Below are 18912 nucleotides of genomic sequence, written 5' to 3' on the forward strand. Positions count from 1 at the left end.
GATTTCTTATGGAAATCATTGACTGTCCTGGAACGGATTATGCTCGTAGACCGAGGTGCAACTATATTCATGTTCCTACAACTGCCATATTAGATCACTTTTTATAAAACCAGGCTTGAAGCACATGATGGCAGTGACATAGGTTTATTTTTTTAAAACTGTTGTGTGTAGCTGGTCAGCAGTGTCATGTTTTAGATAGAAAGGAAGATGTAGGTAGCTTCAATTAGAAAGGTAGCCCTTTTTTTTTTTTTTTAAATTACAGGATGTGTTGGTATTTTTTGTATGACTTTTGGGTTTCAGATTCTAAATTGTGTTTAGAAATTTGTTTACTATATAGTGTCCTTTTTCTTTTTTAGATTTCTGGCCACAGGAGAGAGCTACACATCACTGCACTTTCAATTCCGGGTTGGTATATCCACCATCTCCGGAATTGTGAGGAGCACATGTGACGTGCTTTGGAAAAAATTGCAGCCCATCGTGATGCCTTCCCCAACCGAGGAGACTTGGCTACAGGTTGCAGCAGGCTTTCAAGCTGTAGCCAATTTCCCAAACTGTGTGGGAGCACTGGATGGCAAACATGTAAGGGTGCAGAAGCCACCAGGATCTGGATCAGTGTACTTCAATTATAAAAAGTACTGTTCCGTGGTCCTCATGGCAGTGGCTGATGCACATTACAAGTTTGTCTCCATTGATGTTGGTGCACCAGGCAGTTGTGGGGATTCGGGGGTATTTGGAAGATCAGAGCTTGGTCAGCAAATTTTTCAAAATCACGGAACGCTCCCAGCCCCACAACCTCTGCCGGGTTCCACAGATCCAGTACCCTTCGTGTTGGTATCGGATGAGGCTTTTCCTCTGAAGCCAAACCTGCTGCGCCCATACCCACGGAGGGGACTGAATACCCAGCAGAGCATATTTAACTATCGGCTGAGCCGGGCACGTAGATATGTGGAGTGCGCCTTCGGAATCCTGAGTAGTCAGTGGAGGGTGTTACACACAACTATCCAGTTGGAGGAGGAAACAGTTGGCAGTGTAATTAGAGCCTGCTGTGTTCTTCACAACTTTATGAGAGAACATGCATCCGAACCTGTAGATGAAACACAGCAGGCAGACCTTACTCCTTTCTTCTACATGTCAGCTGGTCGTCCATGCAACTCAGGTGTTAGTGTGAGGGAAACCTTCGCTAACTATTTTCAGAGTCCCGAAGGTGCCGTGCCCTGGCAATACTTCTGTGTTGGTGTTGAGCAGCTGGACCCGCAGAGAGCCCAAGGAGAAAGTCCCACACCAACTTCATAGGAATTCAAGTCCCAGCAGCGATGAACATGTTGGCGCCATTTTTTGCCATGGTCGACAAATCAAAGAAGCAGACTACATCATAGTTAAAAGTTCAAATATTTATTTGTAGTAACTGTCAAAATTGAAAAACTTTTCTAATAAAATTTAGAATAGAATGATTTGTTGTTTTTTTTTTTGTTATTAACAAAATTCCACACGGAAACACTGTAAACATCCCCAAAATGGGATTATAAACCTGTGGATGTCCAAGTCCACTCATTAATTGCCGCCAGGAGGGCATGCTTCCAGCTTTCATTAGTATTGCGCAAGGCCCTTTCCTCGTCACCACTGACGGTGAGTCATTCGGCACTTGCGCAACACTAATCAGAGCTGGAAACATGCCCTCTTGGCGGAAACTGAGGAGTGGACTTGGACATCATGGCGTTCTCAAAATGAAAAGCCTCTAAACATCACAAACTTTTTATTAAAAAAAATGTAACTAACATGTTGATGTCTAAGTCCACTCATTAATTGCCGCCAGGAGGGCATGCTTCCAGCTTTCATTAGTATTGCGCAAGGCCCTTTCCTCGTCACCACTGACGGTGAGTCATTCGGCACTTGCGCAACACTAATCAGAGCTGGAAACATGCCCTCTTGGCGGAAACTGAGGAGTGGACTTGGACATCATGGCGTTCTCAAAATGAAAAGCCTCTAAACATCACAAACTTTTTATTAAAAAAAATGTAACTAACATGTTGATGTCTAAGTCCACTCATTAATTGCCGCCAGGAGGGCATGCTTCCAGCTTTCATTAGTATTGCGCAAGGCCCTTTCCTCGTCACCACTGACGGTGAGTCATTCGGCACTTGCGCAACACTAATCAGAGCTGGAAACATGCCCTCTTGGCGGAAACTGAGGAGTGGACTTGGACATCATGGCGTTTTAAACATGAAAAGCAACATTATGCCTACTGGTCCTCATATAGGCTTTGTGAATATGAGTAGTAGCTCCAGTCTGGATAACATCCCCAAAATGGGATTATAAACCTGTGGATGTCCAAGTCCACTCATTAATTGCCGCCAGGAGGGCATGCTTCCAGCTTTCATTAGTATTGCGCAAGGCCCTTTCCTCGTCACCACTGACGGTGAGTCATTCGGCACTTGCGCAACACTTATCAGAGCTGGAAACATGCCCTCTTGGCGGAAACTGAGGAGTGGACTTGGACATCATGGCGTTTTAAACATGAAAAGCAACATTATGCCTACTGGTCCTCATATAGGCTTTGTGAATATGAGTAGTAGCTCCAGTCTGGATGGTGTTCTTCAGACTGGGCTACTACTCTGGATGTTGGTGCACCTGCAGCAGCACTTGGAGCAGATGGCAGAGGTCTATTGAATGCTGCTGCAGGTGCAAGAGGAGTCGGCGTCGGTGGATGCCAGATGTGGTTTAGTGAACAAACCATTTCTTCAAAGGTTGGATTTATATGCGGATACTTCTTAAAACATGTCACCGCCATTGAAATATACGTCATGCAGGAGTCCTGGACCTCGGGGGACAGAGTACGCATTCTGGAAGCTAAAGTGGTTCCATATGCTGAGAATTGATCCTCTTCAGGTTGGCGATCAATTAGAGAAATTGCCCTTGCCAAGGCAGCCGTCTCCTCATCCTCCTTTGAAGAGCCTCTTTTCCTCTTCCTCTGTGTTGAGGCTGGAGGTGGAGGTGGTGTTGGTGGCGGTGGTGGCGGCGGCGATGCCAATGAACTAGTCTCGGAGAGGGGCAGATCATCATTTTGGGTAGAAGGGTCAGGCCTTGGCTCATTTGGAAGAGAGCTGGTAGCAGGCTGTGAAGCATGTTCATACACTGGAGTTGTTGCTGTGGCCGGGATTTCGGTCATCGGCTGGACATTGCCTATGGTTCTGTAAAGAGAAACATCAAAACAATAGTTTTAATACATTTTATTTTCTATTCAAAATTAAAGACGTTACTGATACTTACGGTCGGTAATGTAGACTGCCGCTTAAAAATTGGAGTTCCTGTTCAAAACGCCCTTGAGAAGCAGGTGCCGCAGAGCCACTTGGTGCTTCTGACCGTGACCGTGTAAATCTGTCCCTCACCGACCTCCAGCGGGTTCTCAAGGCTGAAACTAAAAAGTGAAAAATTGAACCTATTAATATACTATTCAACTACATACAGACAAGAAATTCAAAAATACTCCTCCAAAATGGAAAATATTTACCAATTTCTTTTTGCCGCTCCTTTGTGTATGACTCGTACAGGGGATAGAGGGTGACACAGACCTTGTGCCAGGAAGCAGTTTTTGTATATTTGTTGGAAAACTCCCGGCACCCCTTATCCCAAAGACATGGGAAGTTTTGAACCTAAAAAAGGTAAAACATTAACTACTAGTTATACACACAAAATTTGACAAACTTGATAGAGGCAGAAAAAGTAACACAGGCTGCTGAGGAATGACAACCCCAACTGCTTGTTATTACCTTCACACGCATACGGGACACACACGCACAGGGGACACACACGCACAGGGGACAGAAAATCCGGTGAAGAGCGTTTTTTTAATAAATATTTTGCTAGGTTTAAAACTAAATTGGAAATAAATAGGGATTCAACGCAGGGCGCAGAGAACGCAGCAAGTTGCGTATCTAAGTGCCACGTATCACGTATTTCGGTGCCACGTGCCAAGTATTTAAGTGCCACGTATTTAAGTGCCACGTATGTAAGTGCCACGTATGTAAGTGCCACGTATGTAAGTGCCACGTATGTAAGTGCCACGTATGTAAGTGCCACGTATGTAAGTGCCACGTATGTAAGTGCCACGTATGTAAGTGCCACGTGCCACGTATGTAAGTGCCACGTATGTAAGTGCCACGTGCCACATATGTAAGTGCCACGTATGTAAGTGCCACGTGCCACGTATGTAAGTGCCACATATGTAAGTGCCACGTATGTAAGTGCCACGTATGTAAGTGCCACGTATGTAAGTGCCACGTATGTAAGTGCCACGTATGTAAGTGCCACGTGCCACGTATGTAAGTGCCACGTATGTAAGTGCCACGTGCCACGTATGTAAGTGCCACGTATGTAAGTGCCACGTGCCACGTATGTAAGTGCCACATATGTAAGTGCCACGTATGTAAGTGCCACGTATGTAAGTGCCACGTATGTAAGTGCCACGTGCCACGTATGTAAGTGCCACGTATGTAAGTGCCACGTGCCACGTATGTAAGTGCCACGTATGTAAGTGCCACGTGCCACGTATGTAAGTGCCACGGTATGTAAGTGCCACGTGCCACGTATGTAAGTGCCACGTATGTAAGTGCCACGTGCCACGTATGTAAGTGCCACGTATGTAAGTGCCACGTGCCACGTATGTAAGTGCCACATATGTAAGTGCCACGTGCCACGTATGTAAGTGCCACGTATGTAAGTGCCACGTATGTAAGTGCCACGTGCCACGTATGTAAGTGCCACGTATGTAAGTGCCACGTATGTAAGTGCCACGTATGTAAGTGCCACGTATGTAAGTGCCACGTGCCACGTATGTAAGTGCCACGTATGTAAGTGCCACGTATGTAAGTGCCACGTGCCACGTATGTAAGTGCCACGTATGTAAGTGCCACGTGCCACGTATGGAAGTGCCACGTATGTAAGTGCCACGTGCCACGTATGTAAGTGCCACGTATGTAAGTGCCACGTATGTAAGTGCCACGTATGTAAGTGCCACGTATGTAAGTGCCACGTATGTAAGTGCCACGTATGTAAGTGCCACGTATGTAAGTGCCACGTGCCACGTATGTAAGTGCCACGTATGTAAGTGCCACGTGCCACGTATGTAAGTGCCACGTATGTAAGTGCCACGTGCCACGTATGTAAGTGCCACGTATGTAAGTGCCACGTATGTAAGTGCCACGTATGTAAGTGCCACGTATGTAAGTGCCACGTATGTAAGTGCCACGTGCCACGTATGTAAGTGCCACGTATGTAAGTGCCACGTGCCACTTATGTAAGTGCCACGTATGTAAGTGCCACGTGCCACGTATGTAAGTGCCACGTATGTAAGTGCCACGTGCCACGTATGTAAGTGCCACGTGCCACGTATGTAAGTGCCACGTATGTAAGTGCCACGTGCCACGTATGTAAGTGCCACGTATGTAAGTGCCACGTATGTAAGTGCCACGTATGTAAGTGCCACGTATGTAAGTGCCACGTATGTAAGTGCCACGTGCCACGTATGTAAGTGCCACGTATGTAAGTGCCACGTATGTAAGTGCCACGTGCCACGTATGTAAGTGCCACGTATGTAAGTGCCACGTGCCACGTATGTAAGTGCCACGTATGTAAGTGCCACGTGCCACGTATGTAAGTGCCACGTATGTAAGTGCCACGTATGTAAGTGCCACGTATGTAAGTGCCACGTATGTAAGTGCCACGTGCCACGTATGTAAGTGCCACGTATGTAAGTGCCACGTATGTAAGTGCCACGTATGTAAGTGCCACGTGCCACGTATGTAAGTGCCACGTATGTAAGTGCCACGTGCCACGTATGTAAGTGCCACGTATGTAAGTGCCACGTGCCACGTATGTAAGTGCCACGTATGTAAGTGCCACGTGCCACGTATGTAAGTGCCACATATGTAAGTGCCACGTATGTAAGTGCCACGTATGTAAGTGCCACGTGCGTAAGTGCCACGTGCCACGTATGTAAGTGCCACGTATGTAAGTGCCACGTATGTAAGTGCCACATATGTAAGTGCCACGTATGTAAGTGCCACGTGCCACGTATGTAAGTGCCACGTATGTAAGTGCCACGTGCCACGTATGTAAGTGCCACGTATGTAAGTGCCACGTGCCACGTATGTAAGTGCCACGTATGTAAGTGCCACGTGCCACGTATGTAAGTGCCACATATGTAAGTGCCACGTGCCACGTATGTAAGTGCCACGTATGTAAGTGCCACGTATGTAAGTGCCACGTGCCACGTATGTAAGTGCCACGTATGCAAGTGCCACGTATGTAAGTGCCACGTATGTAAGTGCCACGTATGTAAGTGCCACGTGCCACGTATGTAAGTGCCACGCATGTAAGTGCCACGTGCCACGTATGTAAGTGCCACGTATGTAAGTGCCACGTGCCACGTATATAAGTGCCACGTATGTAAGTGCCACGTGCCACGTATTTAAGGACAATGGCTCCTGCAGTGCATCACTGAGGTTACTATAGTTCACTGGTCTCACTTTATGGCAAAAAGCTGCGTGGGAACTTTCTCATACAGCATGCCATAAAGTGAAACTAGGGACTATTTTCTCACAGGGGCGTAGGAATACATTGTGGGGAATACATTGTGGAAGGATACCTTCCTCCCCTCATTGTCTTCCTGGTGCCCCTGGAGAGTGGTTGCATCAGCAGATGCTCCTGTTCTCCACGGGAGATCGTCGTGGGACACTCGTTTTAATTGGATTTCTGCGGATCAGGGAGTATATTGGTTGTTTATTATTTTAATATTTTTTATGACACTGGCTTCGGGGATCAAAGTGACAAGTGATGGTGAGTATGTAATGTATGTTATATGTACTGTATGTCTGTATGTATGTACTGTATGTCTGTATGTCTGTATGCGCATGTCGTCGCATGGCGCATGTCGTCGTACGCCGTCGCATGGCGCATGCAGTCGCATGGCGCATGCCGTTGCGTGGCGCATGTCGTCGCATGGCGCATGACGTCGCATGTCGTCGCATGGCGCATGCAGTCGCATGGCGCATGCCGTTGCGTGGCGCATGTCGGCGCATGGCGCATGTCGTCGCATGGCGCATGTCGTCGTACGCCGTCGCATGGCGCATGCAGTCGCGTGGCGCATGCAGTCGCGTGGCGCATGCCGTTGCGTGGCGCATGTCGGCGCATGGCGCATGTCGTCGCATGGCGCATGTCGTCGTACGCCGTCGCATGGCGCATGCAGTCGCGTGGCGCATGCAGTCGCGTGGCGCATGTCGGCGCATGTTCTGTATGTGTGTATGTACTGTATATGTGTGTGGGTTTTTTTTTTTGTTTTTGTTTTTTTGTTTTTTTTTTACATTCAACACATTAGCCGGATGATGGGACTACTACTGTCCCATCATTGGCTACTGTGTCACTGACTGTCACTGTAGCAGGCAGAGCCCGATGGGACTTGTAGTCCCATCGGACAATGCCTGCACACAGAGACACACACACACACACACCAAAGACCACCCCACCCCCCGCAGCAGACCCAGCACATACCCATACATACACACGGGGGGCGGGGGCGGGGGGGACACGGCACACACACAGGGCGCACACGGCACACACACAGTGGGGGGACACACGGGGGATACTTACCGTCTCGATCAGCAGCCCCACGTTTATGGTCATTCTGTTGAATGACTCCATGCTGCTTCACTGGGGGGGCGGGGGCTTCCCTCTTCCTGTCCGACGTCACGTCCGGTCCTGGGTGTCAGCCCCTCCGTACAAAGACGCCGACACCCAGGACAAAGGCGCTGTGTGTGCACGTTAATATGGGGCCCTAGGGGGATACGCAGACACGCCGCTGCGTAAAGAATTGACATGTCAATTCTTTTTACGCCGGCGTGTTTGCAGACAAAAGCGCCGCGTTTTTTTGCGGTGTGTCTGAACGGCAAAGTGAATTTCTCATTCACTTTGCCGGCAGACGAAAATGACATTGCGCATTTTTGAAAAGCGCCCGCAAAATAGCGCTCAAAAATGCGCTATGTCTGAAAGTAGCCTTAATCTTTTACGGTAATGATTTCTTCCAGGCTCCAAGGCGTGCAGTGCCTGGAAGAACTGTCTGCCTCCTCTCTTCCTTACAATATCACCCCCATCCCATGCATGTCACATGTGCAGTTGTGGCGCCATAATCCCACTCATGTGACATGCACTTGCACTGTTATGGGTCCCTTATCAGCCCTTCTATGAGCAGGGTCTTGATCCTGCTTCTGTGCAGGTGCCAGCGAGTCAATGCTACTGCGCACTGACTCACCGACGCCTGCGCAGAATCAGGATGAACCGCGCAAGTGCATGGCGCATGCACGGGATTCACGGCCCCGCAACTGCACGTCACAGAGCAGTGTGACATGCATGGCCCCACAGCCTGGAAGAAATGATTAACAAAGATTAAAAGTTAATTTCTCAACATTGCTTGTTAACTCATCTGCTAAAACATATATACGACTACAATGACGCAACCAGACTCCAATTAATTCTGCCTGTAATTCAGGTATCATGAATCTGTCAACAGGTTTCCTTTAAGGAGTTTAGGTGTATTTGATGTACAACACCTTCTCAAGCCAATTACTTAATGCTGGAATTTTAAAAACTTACCTTGGATTTTTAAGTGCTTTTTTATCATGTTTTTTTTTTTCAGTTGTGGTTTTTATCCTTTCTTGGTATGTCAAGTTTTAAATAAAACTGCTTTGTTTTGGAAAACTCCTGGTATCTGTCTTGGTCCTCTTTCAGATGTCAGTGTGTCCAGTATGTGTGGTGACAGTTTTCACATGTAGCGGAGACACTAACACACATAAAAGCATTCAAGAGTTATCCATGTGTCATCAGTGTGACATCTACCAGCACATGGGAAGCAGTGGTACAGTTAGCGCTGTTCCCCGGTGTCTGGTGCTGAAGACAGCTCTCGTCATTTTCCCCTAATCATGCTGTGATCAGCACGAGCAGGGAAGAATGATGAGAGTTGTATACAACTGATAACAGTGAAAACAGGCGGCTGCTGATGGGAGTATTCATTAGCCGGGGCCTGCGCTATAAATAAATAAATAAAAAAATCCGGAGTGGGTTCCCCTGTATTTTTGATAACCAGCCAGGCAAAACTGACAACTATGGGCTGCAACCCTCATCTATCAGCATTCACAAGGCTGATTATTGAGAAGAGAGGGGCCCCAAGCTGTTGTTGTTTTTATTTTTTTAATTATTTAAATAATTAAAAAAAAACGCCATGGGGTCCCCCTAATTTTTGACAACAGCTTTGCTAAAGCAGACAGCTGGGGGCTGGTAAGGAGCCATTGATATTGACTCCTCCAGACTAAAAATTGCAGCCCATGGTGGCAAGTGGGGTAATATTTGTAGGGTTGTTATCCCCCTTGTATTATCTGGTGACATCAAGCCCAAGGATTAGTAATGGAGAGGAGTCTATAAGACTCCTTTCTATTACTAATCCTATAGTTGTATTGTAAATAAACACATAGCCAAAATAAAGTCTTTCATTTGAAATAAAAACAAAACATACTTTTTCATTTTTATCTAAAAATAACAAACACCGTTATACTCACCAAACGCCCATTCTATTGAAGCAAGCATCTCCTGTAAGAAAACAAAAATAAAAAAACAACAATATCCCTCACCTGTCCTCATTGAGGTCACTGCTAGTCACAGCAGCTCATTCCTCAATGGTTCTCAGCCTGGATGATCGCATCACTGACCGGGTTGAAAACTATTTATCCCCAGACATGGATTACGGCGTGGGACAGAAAGTCGGACGGGTGCACAGCTCAGGTTCCAGCGGTGGAGAATTATGGGTGAGGTCATTTGCATTACCCCTTGAGAGGACTTTGGTCCCCCTTAAACTAATGATTAGTTGCAGGATATGGTGTATGGCTTAGGCTACTTTCACACTAGCGTTAACTGCAATCCGTCACAATGCGTCGTTTTGCAGAAAAAACGCATCCTGCAAAAGTGCTTGCAGGATGTGTTTTTTCCCCATAGACTAACATTAAGCGACGTATTGCGACGATTGACACACGTTGCAACCGTCATGCGATGGTTGCGCCGTGCTGTGGCGGACCGTCGGCACAAAAAACGCTACATGTAACGTTTTTTGCCGCCGACGGTCCGCTTTTTCCGACCGCGCATGCGCGGCCGGAACTCCGCCCCCACCTCCCCGCACCTCACAATGGGGCAGCGGATGCGCTGGGAAAATGCATCCGCTGCCCCCGTTGTGCGGCGCAGAGAACGCTAGGGTCGGGAACCTCGGCCCGACGCACTGCGACGGGCCGAGCCCAACGCTAGTGTGAAAGTAGCCTTAGCCGCTTTTAGAATGATAGCACTTTATATATGTGGATTTAATCCCTTGCACTTGGCACTTTAAAGGATGATATTTAATTATTGTATATGACTATCTATCTAGCGGCTGTGCCATTACATCTGTAAGTAATTTCTATTTTGGTTTGGGTTTAAATTCTTGCTTTGCCCTCCCATCCACTGACATTTGCTGGCCCTGGGTGTTATACCTGTGAAGTCATTTCTATTCACCTTGTTTACATGTGATGGTGTGTATTTATTTATGTCAGAAGTAAAATTGTATTTATGAAATAAATTACTTGGATTTTATTTGGGACAGTGTTCTCTCTTTTTGGTTCGTTTGGGTGAGGGATATTGTTGTTTTTTTTTATATTTTGTTTTGTTACAGGAGACGTTGGTTTCAATGGAATGGGTGTTATACTCATCTGTGTCTGTTATTTTTAAATAAAAATATTGTTTTTATTTCAAATAAAGGACTTTATATTGCTGTGTGTTTATTTACCATACAACTATACTATGGATAGGTGTCTTATAGATGCCTCTCCATTACTAAGCTGTGGGCTTGATGTCACCAGACAATACAAAGGTGACATCAACACCACAAATATTACCCCACTTGCCACCGCTACAGGGCCGGCAGAGCAGGGGAGAATGATGAGATCGGTCTTCAGCACCTTCCCAGGTGCCAGTACGTGGGGTACTTATGCGGCACACAGTTGCCACAAGTATTAGGCTATGTGCACACGATGCGGATTTGCTGCGGATCCGCAGCGGATTTTTCCGCGCAGAAACGCTGCAGACCCGCACTGTGATGTACAGTACAATGTTATTTAATGGGATAAAAAAAAAAAAAAAAGCTGTGCAGATGGTGCGGAATTGCTGCGGATTTCAAAGAAGTGCATGTCACTTCTTTTGTGCGGATCTGCAGCGTTTCTGCACTCCTCCATGATAAAAATCCGCAGTGGCAAAAACCGCAGACAATCCGCACAAAATCCACATCAATTCCGCATAAAAACTGCGGCTGCGGATTCTGTGCAGAAAATTCTGCACCTCTTTCCTACGTGTGCACATAGCCTTACACACACACACACACACTGATATCTCCGGTACTGGAAATATCAGGACGTGCAAAACCTTCCTTTGATAAAGTGATGTGTAGATTACATGTTTTAGGCTACGTTCACATTTGCGTTGTGCGCCGCAGCGTCGGCGCCGCAGCGCACAACGCAAACAAAAACACAGCAAAACGCATGCACAACGCTGCGTTTTGCGCCGCATGCGTCATTTTTTTAATTGATTTTGGACGCAGCAAAAATGCAACTTGCTGCGTCCTCTGCGCCCGGACGCGGGCGCCGCAGCGACGCAAAACGCAAGTGCGACGCATGTCCATGCGCCCCCATGTTAAATATAGGGGCGGATGACGCATGCGGCGACGCTGCGGCGCCCGACGCTGCGGCGCAGGCCGCAAATGTGAACGTAGCCTTATAATGAGTTTCTGCTGTGGAAATGCACTCAAATGTACATGCATTTTTATCTGCGCATTTATTCTTTTGATTTAAAGGGAACCGGTTAGCAGGTTTGTGCACAGTAACCTACACACAATGTCAGGTCGGCGCCGTTAAACTGATTAAAATGATACCTCGTTTGATGAAATTCTTCTTATGGTTGTTCTTTAATCTTTATTTTAATTTTTTAGTTAATTATATGCTCGTGCCCTAGGGCGAGCCTGGAGAGGGGTCTTTATGCGCAGTAGCTGCCATCGGTGTCTATAGCTGTGATCCGATAACTGCTACTGCGCAAGGTGCCGGCGGCGCCATCTTAGGCCCATTTCACACATCAGTTTTTTGCTATCAGTCGCAATCCGTTGAAAAAAAACCGAATGTGGCGACTGATGCCGCCGGATCAATTTTTACTCATAGACTTGTATTAGCGACGGATGGCCTCACGTTTCATCCGTCATTCGCCGGATCTGTCGAAAAAAATTTTGTCCGGCGGCAGGAGACGACGGACAAAGTTACTTTTTTTGTGTACGTCGAAAAATCAAACAGCGACAGATCCGTCGCTTGATCGAATGGAAGCCTATGGGCACCGGATCCATCAAATGACGGAATCTGGCGTCGGATTCCGTTTTTTTAACTGAGAATGCTCCGATTTATTTAGGATCCAATTAGCCAGGTCCGCTAGTCAGATCCGTCGAAAAAATTAATCCATCGCATCAGTTTTTCACAATCTGCAACGGATCCGTCAAGCCAACAAATTGTGATTGACGGCAAAAAACTGATGTGTGAAAGGGGCCTTACTGGAGAAGAAAAAATAATTCCTCCTCGGCTATCTCCGAGCTGCTACTGCGCAGGTGGCGCCATCTTGGAGGAGGAAGTTTTTTTTTCTTCTCCAGTAAGATGGCGCCGCCATCACTTTACGCAGTAGCAGCCATCGGATCACAGCTATAGACACCCGTAGCAGCTACTGCACAGCTGCCATTTTCAAATTGATTTCATTTTTTTTCCTAGCTGAAAAACATGAAGAAATTGTATTATTGGCACATAAAACATGCAATTATGCTGCAGAGCAGGCTGGCACCTGCCTGCAGAAGGTTTTTTTGTTTTGTTTTTTTAAGTATGTACAAGTATTCATTATGCAAACTAAGGGGCAGGTCAGTGAGGGACCAGTGACCCCTCAGCAGTCTGCATTATGAACACCTAATCAGAGACCGTATAAAGAAGCCCCCCACAGGCCGCCCCGGGGCGCAAGCATATCATAAACTAAAAACTGAAAATAAAGATTAAAGAACAACCACAAGACAGATTTTATCAACCAAGGTATCATTTTATTCAGCATAACGGCACCAACCTGACACTGTGTGTAGGTTACTGTGCACAATCCTGCTGACAGGTTACCTTTATGTCTATGTATGAGGAACATTTGCTTACAAAATACATATTTACCACAAGAGGACTGGACATGTTGCAGATTTAAATAACTGCAGTGTAAAAAAAACAAACAATGGGCATGAGATTTGTTTTGACTCCCAAACATTTATAATGTGTAGTGGCACGGTGGCTCAGTGGTTAGCACTGTAACCTTGCTACACTGGGGTCCTGGGTTCAAATCCCAAAAAACACAACATCTGCCAGGAGTTTGTATGTTCTGACTGTGTTTGTGCGTTTACTCCCACACTCCAAAGACATACTGTTAGGGAATTTAGATTGGGAGATCCAATGGGGACAGTGAGAATGATGTCTATAAATCGTGAACTTCGCCTAAAAAAGACCTATCACACCCCTACCTGACTAGCATCAGATTTTGTAAATTCTTGTGTTCCCCAGGGAATAAGTCTAGAACATATTTACTTTGAACTGCCATTATCTGATCTCTTTACCGATTATGGTTGAAAAAAGAAAAAAAAAAAAAAGGCATTATTGTTTCCCTTTTTCAAATAGAAATATGATACACAATATGGTATGTTCTGACAGTCTGATACTATCCAAACAGTGCGAACTTGGTGCATGAGAACTTGCTTCCTTGACAAGTGGACCAGTCACAGTAAGCCATCAGCTTACTAATTTATTATCATGTGTACAAGGCAACATACTTTATAAGAAAAAAAAAAAAAAAAAAAAAAGGAATTTTATGTTTAATACAACCATTCATAAAATCAGACATCAGGAGAGGCGTGGACAAGACCCTTTAAGACTTGGAATTGGCTCACTAAATACAAAGAAACAGAAGCAACAAAAATAAAAAGGATGGATAGAAGAGAAGGAATTTCTAGAAGGCAAATTGAAAAGGAAAATGTTCAACATGTTTAGATAACAAAAGTTGTGGTATTTACTCTCCATCCATTCGGTATTTGCAGGATCGGACACCCACTTAGCCAGCACATCCTCTTCTTTCAAGGCTTGGAAGTCTTCACTGTAATGAAGAAGCAATACTACATATTTTTGAACACCGTGTTCACAAAAATGATACAACAAAATACTGTAAATGCCTCATATTCTAACAAACTATATAAAAAGAAAAAAAGCTTATACTATCATTAAAGTGAACGTGTCACCTGAAAAAATGCTATTAACCTGCCCGGTGCTGACAATTAGACCCACGCTAACATTATTCATCCTAGCAGCGTTTAGGTTTCCGTTACGGGGTGGTCCCAGCACTGGTTCAGTCACCACTGTATATAGAGAGCAGCGGATGTAACATCGCCCCCAGCACTGACTGAGAGCCAGCCGTAACACTGAGCCACTGTCAGTCAATGCAGGAGGCGCAGTTACAGCTGCTGATCCTTATACATAGAGCAGTGACTGAATCGGCACTGCCCCTGTTACTTCAGGATAATCCTGAGGAAGACACTTGAGAACTGCAAAACACGTCGATAATAAAACTGCAACTTCAACCTTTGTGTGTCCTGGATCCTTCACGTGGAACTCCACCAGCAGCCCAGAAAAAAAAATTAATTTTCCTTTACAGAACTCTCGTGGTTTTACAGCGGTGGTTCTGCAGAAGCTGTTCTACCAAAGCTTTGAAATTGTTGCGGCCTACACAACCCCATCAGGTGAGCAAGGAATCCCCACTAATATACCTGTTGCCATTGGATAATCTGATGTCGCTTTTTTGCTCCCCAGTACTGTGTGTTACATACCTTGTATGATGGCTGTCAGTCACAAGCTGCAGGTAGGGGTTGGATACCTCCTCATGAACTCCTGAAATCAGAGGACAACATCTTACTACTTAGGTGACTGTTCAGAAATAAAGATTGCTATAAACATGTGTCTTGTCAGGACTGTCGAATGCCTTGTCCAAATGCTTTTGTTTAATGCTTTGTTTTTTCAACTAATCATATTTCATATCTTCACGCATGTTGCTTAGTTAACTGGTTCCATGAATATTTAGGGTCCCACCCACACTGGTTTTGTTTCAAACCATATTTAAGAACGAGGTGCACGTTCAAAACGCATTTGGTTATCAAATGGCGTTTTCCCCATACCCCCTTACACACTATAATTTACGGCTTGTCGTGTGTTTTATATACTTAAGGGTACTGTCACACAGTGCAATTTTGATCGCTACGACGGTACGATTCGTGACGTTCTAGCGATATCGTTACGATATCGCAGTGTCTGACACGCAGCAGCGATCAGGGACCCTGCTGAGAATCGTACGTCGTAGCAGATCGTTTGGAACTTTCTTTCGTTGCTTGATCACCCGCTGACATCGCTGGATCGGTGTGTGTGACACCGATCCAGCGATGTGTTCGCTTGTAACCAGGGTAAACATCGGGTAACTAAGCGCAGGGCCGCGCTTAGTAACCCGATGTTTACCCTGGTTACCAGCGTAAACGTAAAAAAAACAAACAGTACATACTCACATTCCGGTGTCTGTCCTCCGGCGTCTCAGCTTCTCTGCACTGTGAGCGCCTGCCGGCCGGAAAGCGAGCACAGCGGTGACGTCACCGCTCTGCTTTCCGGCTATGGTGCTTACACAGTGGAGAGAAGCAGAACGCCGGGGGACAGACACCGGAATGTGAGTATGTACTGTTTGTTTTTTTTACGTTTACGCTGGTAACCAGGGTAAACATCGGGTTACTAAGCGTGGCCCTGCGCTTAGTAACCCGATGTTTACCCTGGTTACCCGGGGACTTCGGCATCGCTCCAGCGCCGTGATTGCAAAGTGTGACCGCAGTCTACGACGCTGGAGCGATAATCATACGACGCTGCGACGTCACGGATCGTGCCGTCGTAGCGATCAAAATTGCACTGTGTGACAGTACCCTTAAGGTACCGTCACATTAAGCGACGCTGCAGCGATAGCGACAGCGATGCCGATCGCTGCAGCGTCGCTGTTTGGTCGCTGGAGAGCTGTCACACAGACCGCTCTCCAGCGACCAACGATGCCGAGGTCCCCGGGTAACCAGCAGGGGCGTAACGACCGCGGTCGCAGCGGTCGCCATTGCGACCGGGCCCCGCAGGTCAGGGGCCCCGGGCCGGCAGGTCAGGGCAGGGCCGGGCTGGACATCGGGCACTTCTGGCAAATGCCAGAAGAGCCGATGCCAGTAGTGGGCCGCTGCACTGTCTAAGACACCGGTATAGTTCAATGCAATGATGGAGGAGAGCGTCACCTGACGCTCCCTCTCCCATCATTCCCCGCTCTGCCTCTGACAGTACACTGCGGGTGCGCGATGACGTCATATCATCGCGCACCTGCAGTGTCCTGGGCAGACTGCAGCCACCAGGAGCAGCGCGGGCAAAAGGAAAGGTGAGGAGAGTTTTTTTTCTTTTTCACCGGACTGTGGGGCCATTATCGGGGGGGGGGGGGGGGGGGGGGGGGAAGATGAGATGCGGGCTGTGCTCTATATACCCCTGTGCTGGCTGTGCTCTATATACCCCTGTGCTGCATATACCCCTGTGCGGGCTCTGCTGTATATATCCCTGTGCGGGCTGTGCTGTATATATCCCTGTGCGGGCTGTGCTGTATATATCCCTGTGCTGGCTGTGCTCTATATACCCCTGTGCTGGCTGTGCTCTATATACCCCTGTGCTGGCTGTGCTCTATATACCCCTGTGCTGGCTGTGCTGCATATACCCCTGTGCTGGCTGTGCTGTATATACCCCTGTGTGGGCTCTGCTGTATATATCCCTGTGCGGGCTGTGCTCTATATACCCCTGTGCTGGCTGTGCTGTATATACCCCTGTGCGGGCTCTGCTGTATATACCCCTGTGCGGGCTGTGCTCTATATACCCCTGTGCGGGCTGTGCTCTATATACCCCTGTGCGGGCTCTGCTGTATATACCCCTGTGCGGGCTCTGCTGTATATACCCCTGTGCGGGCTGTGCTGTATATACCCCTGTGCGGGCTGTGCTCTATATACCCCTGTGCGGGCTGTGCTCTATATACCCCTGTGCGGGCTGTGCTCTATATACCCCTGTGCTGGCTGTGCTCTATATACCCCTGTGCTGGCTGTGCTCTATATACCCCTGTGCTGGCTGTGCTCTATATACCCCTGTGCCGGCTGTGCTGTATATACCCCTGTGCTGGCTGTGCTGTATATACCCCTGTGCGGGCTTTGCTGTATATACCCCTGTGCGGGCTCTGCTGTATATACCCCTGTGCGGGCTTTGCTGTATATACCCCTGTGCGGGCTGTGCTGTATATACCCCTGTGCGGGCTGTGCTCTATATACCCCTGTGCTGGCTCTGCTGTATATACCCCTGTGCGGGCTGTGCTGTATATACCCCTGTGCGGGCTGTGCTGTATATACCCCTGTGCGGGCTGTGCTGGATATACCCCTGTGCGGGCTGTGCTGTATATACCCCTGTGCGGGCTGTGCTGTATATACCCCTGTGCGGGCTGTGCTGTATATACCCCTGTGCGGGCTGTGCTGTATATACCACTGTGCGGGCTGTGCTGTACATACCACTGTGCGGGCTGTGCTGTATATACCACTGTGCGGGCTGTGCTGGATATACCACTGTGCGGGCTGTGCTGGATATACCACTGTGCGGGCTGTGCTGGATATACCACTGTGCGGGCTGTGCTGGATATACCACTGTGCGGGCTGTGCTGGATATACCACTGTGCGGGCTGTGCTGGATATACCACTGTGCGGGCTGTGCTGGCACCCAACACCATGTTGCAGTGCAGGAGATTCCTGCAACAGTCCGAGGCGTATCTAGGGGAAGGGGGTGGGGGGGCGTCACGGAGGTAGGGGGGGGGGCCCCATTTGGAAGTTCGCACCGGGGCCCATAACTTTGTAGTTACGCCACTGGTAACCAGGGTAAACATCGGGTTGCTAAGCGCAGGGCCGCGCTTAGTAACCCGATGTTTACCCTGGTTACCAGCGTAAAAGTTAAAAAAACAAACAGTACATACTCACCAGCGCGTCCCCCAGCCTCTGCTTCCTGACACTGACTGAGCTCCGGCCCTAACAGCACAGCGGTGACGTCACCGCTGTGCTTTCACTTTCAGTTTAGGGCCGGCGCTCAGTCAGTGTCAGGAAGCAGAGGCTGGGGGACGCGCTGGTGAGTATGTGCTGTTTGTTTTTTTAACTTTTACGCTGGTAACCAGGGTAAACATCGGGTTACTAAGCGCGGCCCTGCGCTTAGTAACCCGATGTTTACCCTGGTTACCAGTGTAAAATATCGCTGGTATGGTTGCTTTTGCTGTCAAACACGGCGATACACGGCGACCTAGCGACCAAATAATGTGCAGACCTTCTAGCAGCGACCAGCAATTTCACAGCGGGATCCAGATCGCTGCTGCGTGTCAAATACAGCGATATCGCTCCCTAGGACGCTGCAACGTCACAGATCGCTGGCGACGTTGCTTAGTGTGACGGTACCTTAAAGGCCCCGTCTCACTAAGCGATTTACCAACGATCACGACCAGCGATACGACCTGGCCGTGATCGTTGGTAAGTCGCTGTGTGGTCGCTGGGGAGCTGTCACACAGTCAGCTCTCCCCAGCGACCAACGATCAGGGGAACCTCTTCGGCATCGTTGAAACTGTCTTCAACGATGCCGAAGTCCCCCTGCAGCACCCGGGTAACCAGGGTAAACATCGGGTTAC

At 47.8% G+C, this 18912-nt stretch overlaps 2 protein-coding genes across 6 annotated transcripts in view; both read right to left on the reverse strand.

Moving 5' to 3' along the window:
- Positions 1-18912, reverse strand: part of ARHGEF10 (Rho guanine nucleotide exchange factor 10) — a 276596-nt gene that overhangs the window by 201599 nt on the left and 56085 nt on the right. For all 5 annotated transcript variants that reach the window (XM_077290065.1, XM_077290064.1, XM_077290063.1 and 2 more), the window contains exons 5-6: positions 14990-15050; positions 14183-14262 (exon numbers count right to left, since the gene is read on the reverse strand). In XM_077290065.1, the coding sequence (XP_077146180.1) occupies positions 14183-14262; positions 14990-15050 (141 nt within the window). The remainder of the gene's footprint in view (positions 1-14182; positions 14263-14989; positions 15051-18912) is intronic.
- On the reverse strand, positions 1566-13313 carry LOC143808981 (uncharacterized). The gene is made up of 4 exons (XM_077292160.1): positions 13248-13313; positions 3509-3650; positions 3268-3415; positions 1566-3188 (listed from the first exon to the last, which is right to left on the reverse strand). Exons 1-4 carry the CDS (start codon positions 13311-13313, stop codon positions 2534-2536), a joined length of 1011 nt encoding a protein of 336 aa, XP_077148275.1. The 3' UTR covers positions 1566-2533.

Source organism: Ranitomeya variabilis, chromosome 2, assembly GCF_051348905.1.
Source record: "Ranitomeya variabilis isolate aRanVar5 chromosome 2, aRanVar5.hap1, whole genome shotgun sequence".
NCBI classification, from domain to species: Eukaryota; Metazoa; Chordata; class Amphibia; order Anura; family Dendrobatidae; genus Ranitomeya; species Ranitomeya variabilis.

Excerpts from the sequence above, each read along its gene's own strand:
- LOC143808981 (XM_077292160.1), bottom strand. The coding sequence starts at position 13,313 with ATGTCCAGTCCTCTTGTGGTAAATATGTATTTTGTAAGCAAATGTTCC. Across the intron at positions 3,651-13,247 it reads CCTCATACATAGACATAAAG|GTTCAAAACTTCCCATGTCT; the intron begins GTAACCTGTCAG and ends TACCTTTTTTAG. Across the intron at positions 3,416-3,508 it reads GGAGCGGCAAAAAGAAATTG|TTTCAGCCTTGAGAACCCGC; the intron begins GTAAATATTTTC and ends TTCACTTTTTAG.